Source organism: Drosophila subpulchrella, unplaced genomic scaffold (genome assembly GCF_014743375.2).
Source record: "Drosophila subpulchrella strain 33 F10 #4 breed RU33 unplaced genomic scaffold, RU_Dsub_v1.1 Primary Assembly Seq190, whole genome shotgun sequence".
Classification (NCBI taxonomy): domain Eukaryota; kingdom Metazoa; phylum Arthropoda; class Insecta; order Diptera; family Drosophilidae; genus Drosophila; species Drosophila subpulchrella.
In genome coordinates this window covers 1-18672 of record NW_023665522.1, presented here as the reverse complement: position 1 = coordinate 18672, position 18672 = coordinate 1, and the positions used below count along the sequence as shown (strand labels likewise).

The window sequence follows — 18672 nt, the reverse complement described above, 5'->3', positions numbered from 1 at the left end:
ACTTTTATTTTGTCAAAATACATATGCCGACCACTGTAAATTCTGTGAACTGAAATATTAAAGTTAGTTCCTCAAGTCCTGACATATACAAAATTTTAGGTCTTAACTAAACATTCAATGACTCGTCAATTTTATTAGCATTTTTAATCAATATTTTCGAGTATTTATAACATTTTTGATTATACAGCCATAACAACTTGCACTTTTTCGGTACCTTAAAACTCCTACACGTCCCAGACGAGGCAATAATTTAGAAATGTACTGCGTAGTTGTTTTTAGGCCAAATAAAAAGAATACTAATTCGATTACGAATAAAGTTCTACTGTTATCCTGCTCAATTTGATAAGCATCAGGCTTCTGAATCATTTTAATGGTGATTAGAAAGGGTACTTACAAATGTGGTACTTCTTGCAGTATTTGAGGACCAACTTGAGAACCTTTGAGAGCAGGTAGACTAGCCGATATCTGACCGCTTTACTGCTTAATTATCCCCCACGATTGGCTTGGCCCAGTGCACTCTTGGCCAATAACCGGAGCTTTGACGTTTTTCTCGAGTATTGCGCAACCATCTTTATGGCGCTCGTCGCTGAGGATTAGATAAGGCCTAGTCCATAAATAAGCCGTGGCCAAGCGGCGGCCGCTCAATAACCAAGTGCCTTTTCTGGAGCACCCAACATGGCACGTTGGCTCCTGAATTCCTGTGTCCTTCTGCTGCTGGCAGTGGGCAGCCTGCAGGCGCGCCTGATCCTGCCACAATCCTTGGACGATGGTCAGCTGGAGACCAAGGGATCTGCACTCTTTGCCACTCCCCGCATAGATGACAACAGTGAGGGCAACTACCGACTGCCGAACAACACGGAACCGGAATCCTATAATGTGGAACTCTGGACAAATGTTCACACTGGCGACACCCAGTTCAATGGAACCGTTAGCATCGATCTGCGAGTGCTGGAGACTTCCACGGACATAAAGCTACACTACCGCCAGACGTCGAATTTCGAGGCCTCGATCATCAGCCGGGATGAGGTCACGCCCACTGCGATTCCACTTACTGTGTACACCGAACTGCAGCGGGAATTCCTAATCCTCAATGCAACTGGCGTGAGCTTCTTAGAGAACACCAACTGGACCCTAACCATCAAGTACAACGGCACCCACCGATCCGATATGGGCGGTTTCTATATCTCCAGCTATACTGATGACGATGGCCAGCAGCAGTAAGTGAAACTAAAAGGATCTTTTTTTTTTTGGTAAATAGGACCTTTTTTGACCTGAAAAAATATTTTTCATATGCTATTATGTATTGAAAACTTTTAAATCAGTTGTCCAGTGATAAAGTTACTTTGATACAATCAAACCTTGCAGAAAGCATATCAAACAAGCTCTTAATCTTAAAACTTTTTTCATGTTCTTAACTAGTTGTACTTGTTTTACCTTTTATTGATTAAGAATCCTTGTACCCAAGGTGCAAGTGCTTATCGATCTTTTAATAACAATTGTACTATATTTGATTGGGTTTTTTTTCTGCTTGCTTAATTTCGTATCAAAAACACACAATCTAGCTTATCTAATAATCACAAATTAGTGTATTGACATATGACAGGCACATAAAGTGTGATAATCGTTTTGATTGGGAAATAATGAGTATTAAATTCTGCCCCTAGCTTCCTGGCCACCACGCAGTTCGAGAGCACCAATGCCCGTCACGGCTTTCCCTGCTATGATGAGCCTGCTCGCCGAGCCAACTTCACCATCACCATCCACCACGATCCTACCTACACCGCCATCAGCAACATGCCTGTGAATGAGACTACCAGCAGGTTGGTATTATAATAATTTAAGATGATCCAGTGTCACAAAACAATCATACGCAGTGCTTGCAATCTAAAACTACTAATTTGCATTTCCCACTATTTTACACTTAGATTTATAAAGTAAATTTGTTTCTCTCCCCTTTTAGTTCTGGAGTCACCGTCTTCCAGACGACCCCCAAGATGTCCACCTACCTGGTGGCCTTCATTGTGTCCGACTTTGAGTCCACCACCGGAGAACTCAATGGTCTGCGTCAACGTGTCTTCTCCCGCAAGGGAAAGCAGGATCAGCAGGAGTGGGCCCTCTGGTCTGGATTGGTAGTGGAGTCCAGCCTGGCCGGCTACTTCGGAGTTCCCTTCGCCCTGCCCAAGCTGGATCAGGCTGGAATTCCGGACTTCTCTGCCGGAGCCATGGAGAATTGGGGACTGGCCACTTACCGTGAGCAGTACATGTGGTGGAACAAGGAGAACTCGACAACTAACTTAAAGACGAACATTGCCAACATTATTGGACACGAGTACGCGCACATGTGGTTCGGAGATCTGGTGTCCGTGAAATGGTGGACATATCTGTGGCTCAAGGAAGGCTTCGCCACCCTGTTCTCCTACGAATCGAACGACATTGCCTTCCCCGAGTGGAACACCTACCAGATCTACCATGTGAACGACTACAATAGCGCCCTGCTGAACGATGCCCTGGCCTCGGCCGTGCCCATGACGCACTACGTCCAGACCCCCAACGAGATCTCCAACCGGTACAACACCTTCTCGTACGCCAAGCCCGCCAGTGTTCTTTACATGTTCAAGAATGCCTGGTCGGACAAGGTTTTCCGCAATGGATTGAACAAGTACCTGACCAAGAAGTGAGTACTAAGCATTACTAAAAAAAAGAAGTTAGTTATTTTAAAGAGCCCCCACGTTGAAAAAAATACATCGTTTTCAAGACCCATTCACCTTAATACCAAAATTACAGAATCAGATTGTCTATCAGGGTTATCTTGTCAATAGCCTATTGGACAGATAGTAAACTCTCTCTTTAACTGTCACTTCAGAAATAGTTCCTAAAAGTATTCTTTGAATTTATTAGATTTACGTAGCATAATTTCTTAGACTCATTTCAAGAAATAATTTCAAAATTAAAGGGGAATACTTTAAATTCTTGTTCATTATACTTTGGTTAGCAACAAATATAGACTGCCTTGATTATAAAATTCAGTTTATATCATCCGAAAAGAAGCCTTTAAAGATTGTATAAATGAACAAATACATACACATTCTTAATGGTATGCAGTACATTTCCGAATTATAACTATTTTCTCTTCCTTTTAGTAAATTCACATCCTGCGACGAGTGGGACCTGTTTGCCTCCTTCCAGGAGTCTGCAAATGAATTGGGCCTAACGCTGCCCACCTCTGTGGACAACATCTTCAGCAGCTGGTCCCACCAGGCCGGTTATCCCCTGCTCACCGTGACCAGAAATTACCAGACTGGCACCTTCACGATCACCCAGAAGCGCTACGTGGCCGACAAGGATGATTCGAATGTGGCAACCTGGTATGTGCCCCTCAACTTTGCCACTGCCTCCAATCCCGACTACCGGAACACGAGTGCCACTCATTATTTGCTGAATGTGACGGAGACCGTGTTCTCGGATGTTCAGATCTCCAGCGATGACTGGGTCGTGGTGAACGTACAGAACTCCGGCTACTATCGCACCATATACGATGCCCAGAACTATGCACTCATTGCTGCCGTTTTGAAGTCCCAGCCCTGGAAGATCCACCCGAGGAATAGGGCTCAACTGCTGTACGATACGTACATCTTTGTGAGCACCGATCGCCTGAGCCACAGCATCCTGTTGAACCTGCTCAGTTATCTGGAAAATGAGGAGCAGTATGCCCCGTGGTCCACTGCCAACACTATCCTCACCGTTTACGATCGTTACCTGAGGGGCGATGATTCCTACTACAACTTCCAGAGATTCGTGCAGCAACTGATCGATCCCATCTTCAACAAGATCGGAGTGAACGAGATTCCCGGCGAGCATTACCTGAACAACTACCTGCGTAACGTCCTGATCAGCTTGGCCTGCCAGGTGGGATCCAGTGATTGCTACAGCCAGTCGGCCCAGAAGCTGTCCGATCACTTTAACAACGGCCCTGCCGTCGAGGCCACTTTGAAGACCCAGGCCTACTGCGCCGGTCTGCGATCCACCACCAATGCTATCTACAGTAGAGTCCAGTCGGAACTGTTGGCCTCTACCGATGCAACCGATCGCCTTGTGCTCATCTCCTCGTTGGGCTGCTCGGGACAAACGAGCCAACTGGTTGACTTCCTGGGGCTATCCCTGGACACCACCAATAGCCTGAGCCAATCGGAGCGCACTTCACTCCTCTACTACTCCTATTACCGTAGCGAGATTGGTCTAACCGCCAGTTTGGAGTTCCTGGAGACCAACTGGGAGGCATATGCCAAACTGTCGGCCACTTCCAAGCCCCTTGATACCGCCCTGCGTGGCATTGCCACCTATGTGGTCAGCGAGAAGCAGAAGACAAGGGTGGGTTCTTAGAGAATTTTAGGTAGTTCCCAGAGACTCATAAACTTATCAATTACTTTACAGCTCAACGCTTTGGTGGATGTTGTGAAGGCCAGTGGACCCGAATATCTCAACGATGACCTGAGCAGCACTATTGACTCCAGGATTACTGCCAACTTCGATTGGTTGAATGTCAACCGCGATCCCTTGCTCAACTGGATCGCCGATACCTTCTCGGAGAACAGTGGTCCCACTGTGACCTCTTCCATCTCCACGATCCTGGTCAGTGCGATGGCCCTGCTGTTCTACAGGCTATTTTAGGCTAAGTCATGCGGTCAAGTATTAATCATAAATTCAGTAAAGTAACATGAGTCAACATTAAAGATTGTGTGTTAATCAGAACGGAATATAGTATTGATAAAGATGGTAGTTTTTTTGGCTTGATGAATTCCCCTGGTCGGGATGTTCAAAGTTCCATGGATAGGATTGTGAATTGATCGTTTTATGACTTAATTGCGAAGTGTGGCATTGGTCAATCTTATCACGATTATGGGAATACCAGAGCTATCGATATTGCACTGATAGTTGAGCTTAGGACGAAATTCAATTATCAAGTGGATATTTACAATGGACGGAGTGGTTTATGGGGTTCACATGCTTGTATCAGATAGTGATCTGGAATTTTCAAGAACAAAGAATTTTTGTGGATTCATTCTTAATCAATTGCTTTGGGTTTTACCTAAGGGGCTTTTCGTATATTACGTAATCAACAAAAAAATAATTTTTTTACAGAAGTAATAATTAAGCCACTTAATTACGCAATATATGGGCAGACTCTAACCTCATACTATCGGTTTAATTGTTACTAATTGTTACATAGTATGGACATTTTGCTAAGTAATGCCTTACGGATGCTCTTTATATTCAAACAAATGAAAGACTAAATGCATTGTATTTCGTGCCGACCGCTGTACTAAAAGGTAAGTAGGCGTATATATTTCATAGTCATGTCAGCAAGTCTGATAAGAATGCTGAAAGTTTTATTGAAAGTGTTTTAGATTCCTTAACTCCCTGAAATTAATAGTTGTTTTCACAATTTGATAAGCATCTGGAATTTCTTTCATGACTTGATAGTTGTTTTCATAATTTGATAAGCATCTGGAATTTCTTTCATGACTTTAATGAATAGTATTGTAGCATAATTTTAAATTGCGATTGGGTGTTCGTAATCTTAGATATTATAAAAGTCAGTTAACTTTATCAGATCAAGGGCAGTCCGCCTACTTGAGACGTTTATCAGCTGTCTATCTTCAAATGCTCACACTTATTCGCCATAATCTTAGACGTGATTGTTACCAACCATACAGAAAATACCAATTCATGGTTTTTACGGGTAAGTCGAATACTTGATTTACTACCCAATTTCGTCTTATTCTACACTGGGTAATGGTCATTCTGGGCGTGTAGATTGGGGTAATCTTTATGCCCGGGCCATAGATAAGATGAAATGCCTCGCTTAAAAGTGGCTGCTCAGAGTTGGGCAATTTAGTCTTGTCGCGTTTTCGCCATGAGTCGCGTTCAGATCGGAGGGATGTCCCTACTTTTGGTCCTTCTGCTGGCCATTTCCGCCACCCAGGCAGCGGTGGTCCGCAGTTTTCCGCCCTTCGAGCAGCTGCAGAGCCTAGAGAATCCCAATGTGCGATCGGTGGTCCCCTTCGCCGACGAGGATAACTACCGTCTGCCCAACGACACGATCCCCAGCCATTATGCCGTGTCCTTGAGCACCAATGTGCACACCGGAGACACTGTCTTCAATGGCACTGTAGACATCACTTTGAGCGTTTTGGTGGAAACCACGACAATTGTGGTGCATGCCCGCCAACTAGAGAACTTTACGGCCACCATTATCCAGCAGAATGTGGTGGGAGCAGTGGCCCAGGAATTGACTTATGCATACGAGTCGGAACGGGAGTTCCTCACCTTCAGCAGGACGGGTCTCACTTTCCCCGTCGGCACCACCTGGATTCTGACGATCAACTACCAGGGATATCTGCGCACGGACAACGGAGGCTTCTACCTGTCCACCTTCACGGACGAGGAGGGCAACACCAAGTACCTGGCCACCACCCAGTTCGAGAGCACCGACGCCCGCCACGCCTTCCCCTGCTACGATGAACCCTCCAAGAGGGCCGAGTTCACCATCACCATCAAGCACGATCCCAGCTACAATGCCATCAGCAACATGCCAGTGAACGAGACTGCCACCAGGTTGGTGCCCCTAACTCTTATCTAAATTAGCTTTTCGCGGTTTTATCATTTGTATTAAGTTTTTAGGGTTTTATATAAATTTATAGGCCCCTTACATAATTATCACTTCTTATTGCAAGCTAAATTATGGAGCTTCTACTTTTGATAGAACGAGTTTATGATAAGCAAAAAAAACTACAATACCAGGGAATACATTTAATGGCTGTTATTAATTAGGGTTTTTGTACCCGCAAAACATTTTTCTATGTTCTTTTAGAATCTATTTGCTTAAGTATACTTTTACAAAAATGGTTACCCTCCTGGCGGTTAGAATTGTATAGATATCTACCAAACTTTAAACGCAACTATCGAAATTCTGTTTTTCTGAAAATTGTTTTACCATGGTCAAAGTTCGGACTAAAGTCAAATAGCTTTAATTTTAGTTTCTACCTTTAAAACATTTATTTTTTTGGCGTTGACCAACAAATTTCTTAATTTTTAAAGTTATTATTTTTTTAAAAATTAGTTGCTTACTTTTGCTTAAACCAACTTTAAAAATTTCGAATTTCAATTGACATCCCATTTCAGCTCTGGAATCACCTCCTTCAACAAGACCGTGAACATGCCCACCTACCTGGTGGCCTTCATCGTCTCCGAGTTTGTCTACTCGGAGGGCGAGCTGAATGGTTTGCCGCAGCGCGTCTTCTCCCGCAAGGGAACCGAGCACGAACAGGAGTGGGCCCTGACCACCGGAATGCTGGTGGAGAAACGCCTGTCCGGCTATTTTGACGTCCCCTTCGCCCTGCCCAAGCTGGACCAGGCTGGTATTCCCGACTTCGCCGCCGGCGCCATGGAGAACTGGGGCCTGGCCACCTACCGTGAAGAGTACCTGTTGTACAACCCCGAGAACTCGACCATCAGCACCCAGACCAACATTGCCACCATCGAGGCTCACGAGGATGCCCACATGTGGTTCGGAGATCTGGTAGCCATCGAATGGTGGAGCTACCTGTGGCTTAAGGAGGGTTTCGCCACCCTCTTCGAGAACTTGGCTGTGGATCTGGTGGGTTTTTTTGACGAGGTGTTCCCATTAGTTTCGATTCTAATCTCAGAAATGCTTTACAGGCCTATCCCGAGTGGGACATTTTCCAGACCTTCCATGCCGGTTCCTACCAGAGCGCTTTGGTTTATGATGCCAGCGCAAGTGCCCGTCCCATGAGCTACTTTGTCCAGAAGCCCTCGGAAATTGCCCTGCTGTATGACTCCGTTTCGTATGCCAAGGCTGGTTCTGTTCTGGACATGTGGCGCCATGCCCTGACCAACACAGTCTTCCAGCGCGGTCTGCACAACTACCTGGTTGACAAGTGAGTTTGGAGTTGGAAATTCCTTGATAGACCTTTTATTAAACCGGCACTTCTGATACCCTCTAGTCAATACACTGCCGCCAATCCCACCAAGCTGTTCGAGGGCATTGCCAAGGCTGCCGTTGAGGAGAACTATGCCGTTTCCGCCACCGTGGCCGACATGATGGGCAGCTGGAGCAACCAGGGCGGAGTTCCCCTGCTGACCGTGACCAGGAACTACGAGAACGGAAGCTTCACCATCAGGCAGTCGGTTTACACCAACGACAAGGACTACACCAGCGACAAGTTGTGGTATGTGCCGGTGAACTATGCCGACGCCTCGAATCCCGACTTCCGCAACACCGAGGCCACCCATTACCTGTTGAAGCAGGCCGAGATCACCATCGATGCCAACTTGGATCAGAGCAACTGGCTGATTCTGAACAAGAAGTCCACCGGCTACTACCGCGTTCTTTACGACACCGACAACTGGGCCCTGATCACCAATGGTCTGATCGCCCGTCCCCACAAGATTGATCCCCGGAACCGAGCCCAGTTGATCAACGATCTGTATCGCTTTGCCACCAGTGGTCGCGTGCCCCATGCCACTTTGCTGGAGCTCTTGACCTATCTGCCCCAGGAGGATCAGTACTCCCCGTGGTCTGCCGCCAACACGGTGATCACCTTGTTTAATCGCTATCTGAGTGGCGATGCCGATTACGCCAACTTCCAGTTCTACGTCCGGGAATTGGTGAGCCTGCAGTACGACAAGTTCGGAGTGAACGATCTGAATGGTGAGCAGCATCTGGTTAAGTTCACCCGCAATCTGCTGATCAACATCGCCTGTCTGGCTGGTCTGGAGAACTGCCTGACGGAGACCAAGGCTAAGTTGACCGGACTGGTGGAGCAGGGAACCACGATCGAACCCAATCTGCAGTCGCAGGTCTACTGCAATGGACTGAAGCAAGCCGATGACAAGATCTTCGACTTTGTGTACGACAAGCTGATCAACTCCAACGACCAGGCCGAGCGTCGTCTGCTGATCACCGCCCTGGGCTGCTCCCAGAGCACCACCCAGCTGGAGAAATTCGTCTCGAGCAGTATTGACAAGACGAATGGCCTGAGGGAGCAGGAGAGGATCACCCTGCTGAGTCCAGCCTATACCCGCGGCGAGGTAGGTCTCCTGGCCGCCATCGACTTCCTGCAGAGGAACTGGGAGGCATATGCTCAGCTGACCAGCGGTTTCGGTGGCGTTAACCCCCTGTACAGCGACATTGTCAGCATTTCTGCCTACACGGTCAACGACAAGCAGAAGGAGGCACTGCAGCAACTGGTGGACACCGTCAAGGGAACCGAGTATGTGCCCACCACGCTGCAGGCCAGCGTGGATGCCAATGTGAATGCCAACTACGCCTGGCTGGCGTCCAACAGGGATCCCCTGGTTACCTGGGTCAACGGATTCCGCAGCGGCAGCTCCGCCCTGAACGCCTCCCTCTTGGCCATCTTGGCCTGCCTTCTGGCCGCCAAACTGTTCTAGAACGTAGATCCTAAGTTAGTCATAGACTTGCACTCGTGCCACAATAAATTCCATTAATTCCCTAAGACTCTTGTTTGCCTTGCCTTAGAATTTACGGTTCCCTTCAACGGCTTTATGGCAGTAAATTGCTAGTGCGCGATCGATGTGGTAAGATAAGCGGGCTGATCTCATACATTTCCGCTTCTAGGAAGAGGGAAAGCGAAGTTTTTGCGCCCCTAAGAAGGCCATAAATACATGCGTAATCTGCCTTGGCAACTAAATCCATAAGTGCAATGGATTTCCAAATCCTAACCTGTATAGTATGTAGTTCCCCAAACGGTAACCATGAAATCTAGATCTACTTGCTAAAAGTACTTACTTTGGTGACAAAGATTATTGGTTCCACTTGCAAAGAAAAAGCAAATTATCAAATTCTGTATTAAGTTTGATAGCCCAAATTATAGTTAATTTATTATTGGTTTGCTTATTATTAACTTGTCAACGATAATTAATGACACCGATTGAGATTGTTTATAACATTTAGATTGCCTATAAGTTCGGGAAAGTTGGTTTTAACTAATTTTAGTTTGTATGACATCAAAGAGGAACAGTACTTTGTATAGAGCCTTAACATTAAGCTGATCTTAGGAAGTATATTTTCCGGATTTTGTCAAAACGCAGACCATATATACGCACTGGCTTTCGATTTCTGATTTGCTTGAGCACTCATTAATCAATATTCGTCAAGTGGTTAACAACAGGAAAAAGTTCCTAAAAGAGTGCAATATAGATATCAGATTGTGTCTCAAATTTTGACAAGCCTATTAACGCTAGTCTTAACATATCCAAAAAAGCTTGTTTTTAATACTTTTTTATTTCATCATAAATAAAAACGATAGAATTGGTAAAATGGAAAAAAATTTATATACGTACATATGAAAAATGACTGGCAAAAATTTGATCGTTAAAATATTGATTACAACAAATATTAAAAACTAAGTCCTTGTAGAATTTACAAAAAATAGTTGAAGTGCCTGATTAAAAACCGATTGTTAATCTTGCATTCACCATGATTCAAGAGACATGATAATATTCCTCGAAAGACTGCAAATCATCCTCGATAAGATTGGAGGCAGAGCGCCATAAAGTGCCAAGGCTTCCTCAAACAAACGGTGCAGCGAAAACGAAACGTTATGCCATCGTCTGGCAATATTCGAAAAACGTCAGAGTGGATTGGTAGCCAATGGCGAAGTGTGTAAATCACCGCTATGACTTCTTATCGCTATCGCCGCTTAATCTATAGACCAGGCCAGCTTTATCTGGGCCGAAATAAAACGTTAAAGGCTGCAGATATACCGCTGATAATGACAAAGTCGCCAAACGCTGCACATTCCCCATATATACTGGCCCCAAAGCCAGGCGGCCTTTAGTTTTCGAATCGAATCGCGTGCCGAGTGGCGTGCGAAATACTAATTCTAGTCCCGGGTCCGCGATCGATCCCTAGAAAAGTGAGTTTCTAGTGATTATATAAGTGTGGATCGTTTTGGTGAAATTGAAACTCTAATGGCGTAGATCGAACGAAAAATCCGAAAACAGCCATATATTATGGCTTCGTGCTATAAATTTTTAGTAAAAACCCGACCCCAAAACATGCGTTTTATAGATATTGTTTGATATGTCTTTGATATCTCCCTGGATAAAACATCCAACACTTATTAAATTTTAAGAACAAGCCTAATTGGAAACGATCTCTTATTTTATTTACAATTTAATTTTTTCTAAAATATATTTTAATATAATTTTTACTAACATTTCTACCATTAGCTAAAATGTTCTCCCTGCGAGTGGCTGTTCTTCTGGCAGCCTGCGTGTCCTTGACTTCAGCAGGAACTCGTCAGCTAACTGTGGATATCCAGCCGCCCACGACTTTTGCCACCGAGCTGCAGGATTATCGTCTGGCCGATCACATCAAGCCAGTTAGCTACAACATCACACTGCGACCCTACTTGCTGGAGAGCGATGGCAACAAGAGGTTCACCTTCGATGGCGAAGTTTACATTGAAGTCGTATCCAACCAGAGCACCCAGGCCGTGCACTTGCACTCGAAGAATCTGACCTATTCGGTCAGCGAGTACTGGTTGAAGCCAGCTGACGGTGTGGCCAATCCGACTTCCACTCAGTTTGGTGCAACTAACTCCACTAACGATGATACGGATATTGTTCAGCTGACGGCTCCAACCGCTTTGGCACCAAATACGCCATACATTCTCCATTTCGTGTACACCGGTCTGATGCTGGACGATATGCAGGGCTTCTACCGGAGCTACTATGTGGACGACAACAATGTGACCAAGTGGCTCGGCTCCACCCAGTTCCAGACCAACCACGCCCGCCGTGCCTTCCCCAGCTTCGATGAGCCCCAGTTCAAGGCCACCTTCAATGTCACCCTGAAGCGCTACAGGACCTACAACTCGGCCAGTAACACCCGTCTCATCTCGTCCTCCCCCAGCACTGAGGAGTAAGTAATTCTACCATTCTTAACACAACATTATAGGTTTTTTAGTTTTGTCAAATTAGTGTCGAAATAGCTATCTTTTTAGTGCCGATTTCTGTATGTCATGTTAAGGGTCCAGTTTGTTTTTTGTCAGAGACTATTAATATGAAGAGCGGAGCAATTTGTGTTGTTAGTTTTGTTATGTCTGTTATCTATGTCAGAACCCTAATATGATATTGAGAAACTACAATTGTCCAAAACATAAACTTATCTTACAGACAAAAGTTAACATGACATTGTGAAAAGGGCCTAGTTATCAAGGTTAATGCCAAAATCGATATGAATCAGATTATAATTTAAGAATTATAATTCTAAGAATTTTCTAACGCTGTTCATTTTGTTTACCCCATTTTTTAGAGGTTATTTCACGGATGTGTACAAGACCACGCCCAAAATGTCCACCTACCTTCTGGCCTTCATTATTTCCGAGTTTGTGGCCCGCAAGGACGACGACTTCGGAGTTTACGCCCGTCCCGAGTACTATGCGCAAACCCAGTACCCCTACAACGTGGGCATCAAAATCCTGAAAGAGATGGGCGCTTACCTGGACAAGGACTACTACTCCATGGGCAACGACAAGATGGACATGGCCGCCATTCCCGATTTCTCGGCCGGTGCCATGGAGAACTGGGGCCTGCTGACCTACAGGGAGCGCAGTCTTTTGGTAGATGAGTCGGCGACCACCTTGGCCTCCCGCCAGGCCATCGCCGCCGTGGTGGCCCACGAACAGGCGCACATGTGGTTCGGTGACCTGGTCACCTGCCAGTGGTGGAGCTACACCTGGCTGAATGAGGGATTCGCCCGCTACTTCCAGTACTTCGGCACCGCCATGGTCGAGAATGAGTGGGAGCTGGAGAAGCAGTTTGTGGTGGATCAGGTGCAGTCCGTCATGGCCATGGACTCCACGAATGCCACCAATCCGCTGAGCGATGAGAACACCTACACCCCTGCCCATCTGAGCCGCATGTTCAACAGCATCTCCTACAACAAGGGAGCCAGCTTCATCCGAATGATCAAGCACACCATGGGCGAGGAGCAGTTTAAGTTGGCCCTGCAGGCGTACCTCAAGAAGTAGTAAGTACTGGGGTAAAACCAATTCGTAGGCCTATGACTAAGACAATTTTTACAGCGAATATCAGCCGTCGGTGCCCGGATATCTGCTGGGAGAATGGCAGGCCCAGTGGCCCAACACCAGCTACAACGCCAGTTCCGAGGCCATTTTCAAGAGCTTCACCGAGCAGGTGGGCTACCCGGTGGTCACCGTCTCGGTGGCCGCCAACCTCAGTTCGGTCAGCTTCACCCAGAAGCGATTCCTGCTGAAGGACAACGACGGAGCCGATCCCAATTTGAAGTACACTGTGCCCATTTCCTATACCACCAGTGAGGCCATTAACTTTGCGAACGCCACACCCAAGTTTATCCTGAACCCTGATGTGACCACTACTGTGTTGTTCAACTCGAGCATCAAATGGATTGTGGCCAATGTTCAGCAGACTGGATACTATCGTGTTAACTACTCTGAGAGCAACTGGCATGCCATTCATTCCGTTCTGAACACCGAGAATTGGGGAGGCATTCACGAGAACAACCGTGCCCAGATCGTGGACGATCTGTTCAATCTGGCCAGGGCCGGGCACATCACCTACAACCTCACTCTGGATGTGATCGAGTATCTGGAGACGGAGACCAACTACATTCCCTGGACGTCGGCTTTCAATGGGTTCAGCTACCTGACCATCCGTCTGGGCAATGACACCGCCGACTTCAACACCTACATCCAGACCCTGACCAACAAGGCCTACAATCAGCTGGGTTTCAATGAGACCACCAGTGATACCGCCCTGGACATCTATCTGCGCACCAAGGTCCTCTCCTGGGCCTGTCGCTACGGCAGTGCCGATTGCATCAGCAAGGCCAAGGTCTACTTCCAGTCGCTGACCACCGTGCCCAAGAACATTCGCGCCACCGTCTACTGTGTGGGTCTGCGTGAGGGTGGAGAAGCCGAGTTCGAGGCCCTGTACTACAAGTTCAAGAACGAGACCGTGGCCACCGAGGAGACCCTGCTGCAGACCTCCTTCGGCTGTGTGAAGACCCAGGCCCTGATCGAGAAGGTCTTTAACTTGATCCTCAGCGATGAGATTCGCCGGCAGGACAAGTCCTCCGTTCTGTCCACTCTCTACACTGAGAACAACGAGAACGTGAGCCCGGTGTTCGCCCTGGTCACCCAGAAATACGAGGAACTGGCCGAGGCGTAAGTAGTCTTCTAAGGGAATGGTTTCTCAATGTCGGGTTAACTTGATGTTTTGTAAACAATCAGTTTGGTGTTTAACTGACTGAAATTATTTATCTAACTGAAAACTTTTAACCAGAGGTTAACCAGAGGTTAACAAACCTTTTCACTCTTAGGTTCTCATTTTTCAGTGAATCTATAAAGATTTGTCGTTCGTAATAGTTAAACTTCACCTTCGAACAAATTTACTTAATGCTAACTTTCACTGACAGATTGCAAACTAGAACTTTAACTTGACATTGAGAAACTGGACCTAAGTACTAACTATAAATATTTTATTAATACATTTATTGGGTTTCCTTGCAGCATGGGTGGTTACTCCGCAGTGGCCACTGTGATCTCCAACATCGCCGCCCGTTTCACCACCCAGCAGCAGTTGACCGACCTGCAGACCTTCAATACCAACAATGGAAGCAAGTTCGGCAGCTCGCTGGCCACTTTAACCGCCGCTGAGGCCACCGTGAAGGAGAACCTGGACTGGGCCACCGCCAAGTTAGGAGTCTTCCGCAGCTATCTGGCCAACTACCGCAGTGGAAGCGCCATGGTCAATGCCTTCAGTGCCCTTAGCCTTCTGATGGTGGCCCTGGTCACCATGCTGCGCCACTAAACTAACTCCTTAGGGGACAGGTGCAATCGGGTCACGAGTACCCTTCGTCCATAAAGTATTTCCACGCTTAAAGCACCCAATAAAGTAACACCATTTTGTAGATAACCCCTTGTCGTATATTATTATTGTGGGTATTTGGCAAATCGATCGAACACTAGTCTTGAATGGCCTCCCTGGCGACAAAGTTTACAATCTGATTAGCGCCAGCGTGTGCGGATGATTCAGTTAATAATCTTGCGGGGATTTCATTGAACTAAAGTGCCGATTGTCCAATCAGTCGATCATTGTTAAGCCATAAATTCGTATCAGGGTGGTAAACTATTTTTCTTACTGAAAGTTTTTGCAACAATTTAATACGATGTTTTATTGCTAATTTATTGAATGGAATTAGTGCTTAGCTGATAGTATTGTTAAGCCCCAAGTCTAGCTATTTTTGATATTATTTGTTATCTTTTAACGTAAGTCGTTTGTCCTTTACTTTCTGTGTGCTTTAAAAAACGCATTTTGTCCTGTTTATGAATTTTTGTAAAAAAAAAGGTCCTTGGAATTATATATGTTTAGGTTTGAATGTGAATTGATAAGAATTTGATTGCTAAGTTCAAGGAAGTATTACTAATCAAAGAGCGATTACTAAAGTGGCTAACATATAAAAGTGACATCATAAACTAAACCAATCGAATTAATAATTTATTGTCACTATCGTTAACTTATCGAAGACCTTTTACGTTCTTGTCGAGGAGATTATGATCAGTCCATTTTTTCTGGTTAATTCTAGTTGATTCATTTGTCGGGGAAAGCAATCGATACTTAAGTCCTTATCACATCTTATTGAATTCAGTAATAAATGCCATATTGGACTTTCTACTTTATTGATGAATGAATGTTAAGGGAGTCCTTAAAAATATTTATTAAATGTTAATTTGTTTATAAATATTTTATTTTAACAAATAAAAACTGATATATAATGCTAAAAAATAATATTTGCATACAAATGAGCGCTGAAAACTAAAGTCTTTCCTTATTTATTTATTTTTTAAGTCTATTATTTTAAAACAATATGAATACAAAAACTTGAAATACATAAATCAAATCTTTTTAGACCAAACTAGTAATACATTTTGTGACCTGAAGTCATTAAACGGCAGTCGGTGGGCTATTAAAAATTATAATTGACTATCATTTAGCAGATTAATGAGCACCCGATCGCGTATTGATAAGAATATTCGAGTATGAGAAGTGTGACGACTATTCGAGTTTTTGTTGTTGAACATCTCGCAATCTAATCTAAACGACACCTGTTTGGCGGGGAACTTTTGTTTGATATTGTGATTTCGGCGATCTCACAGAGAGGGGAATCCGACTGTCCAGTTCCCAAGCTTCGGTCAACATGAGCAGTTCGGTATCTCGGGTCTTGGGGCTAATATACTTGCTACTGATCTGCGTCGTAAATGGTGCTGATTATCGGCTGGACGGTAGCGTCGTACCGTCATACTATAACCTGACCATCGGCGTTTTGAGAGACCCAGCCGAGCCCACTCTCTTCGATGGCGAGGTGAGCATAACTCTGCGGGTGGTCGGCCCACTGGAGGTGCCACAAATCATTCTACACGCCGACACGCTCGATATATCTGAATGCTGGCTGCTCGATGCGGCGGGGGCCCAGGTGGAGGCCATCGATATCAGTCGGCTGATTTATGAGGCCGCCACCCAGCAGGTGAAAGTTCCGCTGACGCAGCCTGTGCAGCCAGGCCAGAATTACACGCTCGGGTTCAAGTACACCGGACACATACGGACGGACATGGCAGGGCTCTTCTCCGCCAGCTATGTGGAGGAGGTCACCAATGTGACCAGGTGGCTGGCCGTCACCCAGATGCAGCGCATCAACGCCCGCTTGGTCCTGCCCTGCTTCGATGAGCCCGCCTTGAAGGCCAAGTTCCAGCTGCAGATTGTCCGTCCCAGCGGGTATCAGTCAATTGGCAACACCAAGCTCAGGGAAACCACAGCGGCAAGGTAATTATATATATAACATTAAATTTATTAAAGTGCAGAAGAATCTATAAAGTCCAGAGGGAAATTTAAAATTAATAATCTTTTTGCTATATTATTATCTGGCTATATTTCACAATTGAATGAAGTGCTATCTATTCCAAATGATCAAATGTGTACAATTTTGTTTCCTCTTAAAATTCTTAATGACCTTTTTTCTAAATATTTTTTAAGGACTATCATATTTATATTTTGAAAAATTATTTAAAAAATTTTCCAGTTGTAAGTGTAACTTGATTTCCTCTACTTCAGCCGGGATCGTTTTGTTGATCATTTCGAGGAGACCCCCGTCATGTCCACATATCTGCTGGCTTTCATGGTGGCCAGTTATTCTGCCCGTGGAAATGTGAGTGATTTCGCTGTGCTGACTCGCCCGGAGTTCTACAACCACACGGAGTTCAGCCACCAAGTGGGTCAGAGGGTCATTCCAGCCTACGGGGATTTGTTCCGGATTCCATATGCAGAGCTGGGAAACGAGGTGCTTCAATATGCCAGTTCTCCCAGGTTTCCACACAACGGCATGGAGAACTGGGGTCTTATCATCTACAGGTGATTCATTTTTTAGTAATAATTGGATCCTTGGCTAAAACATGGCGTTTCAATCTATAAATCAAATTGTATTTAATTTGTTCACCAATAGCGATGAGGTCCTCATTCAGGAAGCTGGTTACTCAGACGATTGGTCGGACAAGGAGTTCGCCATTCGTATCATTGCCCACGAGACGTCGCACATGTGGTTCGGGGACAGCGTGACCTTCTCGTGGTGGAGCTACTTCTGGCTAAATGAGGCATTTGCCCGCTACTACGAGTACTTTATGGCACACCAGGTTAATAATAACACCTCTATATATTCACAAAACTATAAATGTAGCTACATCTCTTTAGCTATATCCCGAGTATCACCTGGACGAGCAGTTTGTGGTGCGGCAAATGCACCTGATCTTTGCCACAGATGCCCGAAACAGCACTCAGCCCCTGACGAGTCTGGAATCGGATATCCAAACGCCCTCCGAGATTGCATACAAATTCAGTGGGATCGCCTACGCCAAAGGAGCCTGCATCCTGAGAATGTGGCGAAATATCATGGGGGAGCAGAACTTCGATAGGGCCATCCAGAATTACCTAAAGCAATAGTAAGTTATTGGTATTTAAACCAAAAGGGTTATAATATCCATAAAGTCATAATTCAATTATCTTTAAATTCACATTTTTTAAAATGACGAATAAGTGGGTTTTTCTGTTTACAGCCACTTGGGCAACACTATACCCAATAACTTATTATACCACCTTTCCGAGAACTGGCCAGCGAATCAGGAAGTGGATGTGGAACAATTTTTTTACGATTACACGGAACAGGAGGGCTTTCCCATGTTAATAGTGAGGTTATCGCCTGGGCACTTGTTCCCACTCGTCACCGTGCAACAGGATCGATTCCTTCTGGATTACACAGATGGCAGTAGAGGTGGACTGAAGTACACTGTGCCCTTAACTTATACCACCAATCTGGCACCCAATTTCTATAACCTGACGCCATCTAAGTACATTCACAAGAACGAAAGCTTCCAGTTCATTCATTTTGATGAACCTATTGAGTGGTTCTTGCTTAACTTGAGGCAGTCGAACTACCAACGGGTGTTCTATGATTATACCTTGAGAGAAGGTCTTCGGTTGGCCTTATCCGCATCAAATCACAGTGGCATTCCCGTTGAGAACCGGGCTCAA

At 45.4% G+C, this 18672-nt stretch overlaps 4 protein-coding genes across 4 annotated transcripts; all 4 read left to right on the top strand.

Moving 5' to 3' along the window:
- The first annotated feature begins 657 nt into the window (after positions 1–657).
- LOC119559267 (aminopeptidase N-like) lies at positions 658–4749 on the top strand. Its single transcript, XM_037872336.1, has 5 exons — positions 658–1217; positions 1665–1820; positions 1961–2674; positions 3141–4368; positions 4432–4749. The coding sequence occupies exons 1-5, from the start codon at positions 676–678 to the stop codon at positions 4666–4668; spliced, it is 2877 nt and encodes a 958-aa protein (XP_037728264.1). The 5' UTR covers positions 658–675; the 3' UTR covers positions 4669–4749.
- A 1162-nt stretch (positions 4750–5911) lies between these two features.
- On the top strand, positions 5912–9539 carry LOC119559270 (aminopeptidase N-like). The gene is made up of 4 exons (XM_037872340.1): positions 5912–6615; positions 7183–7657; positions 7720–7958; positions 8025–9539. The coding sequence occupies exons 1-4, from the start codon at positions 5915–5917 to the stop codon at positions 9472–9474; spliced, it is 2865 nt and encodes a 954-aa protein (XP_037728268.1). The 5' UTR covers positions 5912–5914; the 3' UTR covers positions 9475–9539.
- Positions 9540–10856: 1317 nt separating this feature from the next.
- Positions 10857–15009, top strand: LOC119559263 (membrane alanyl aminopeptidase-like). The gene is made up of 5 exons (XM_037872334.1): positions 10857–10961; positions 11278–11971; positions 12365–13081; positions 13137–14258; positions 14604–15009. The coding sequence occupies exons 2-5, from the start codon at positions 11283–11285 to the stop codon at positions 14902–14904; spliced, it is 2829 nt and encodes a 942-aa protein (XP_037728262.1). The 5' UTR covers positions 10857–10961; positions 11278–11282; the 3' UTR covers positions 14905–15009.
- A 1282-nt stretch (positions 15010–16291) lies between these two features.
- LOC119559261 (aminopeptidase N-like) lies at positions 16292–18669 on the top strand (the record flags this gene model as incomplete). The annotated part of the gene is made up of 5 exons (XM_037872332.1): positions 16292–16914; positions 17203–17499; positions 17591–17777; positions 17836–18083; positions 18198–18669. Coding segments are annotated over exons 1-5 (1827 nt in total), but the record flags the coding sequence as incomplete, so codon positions are not given.
- Between the last annotated feature and the right edge of the window lie 3 nt (positions 18670–18672).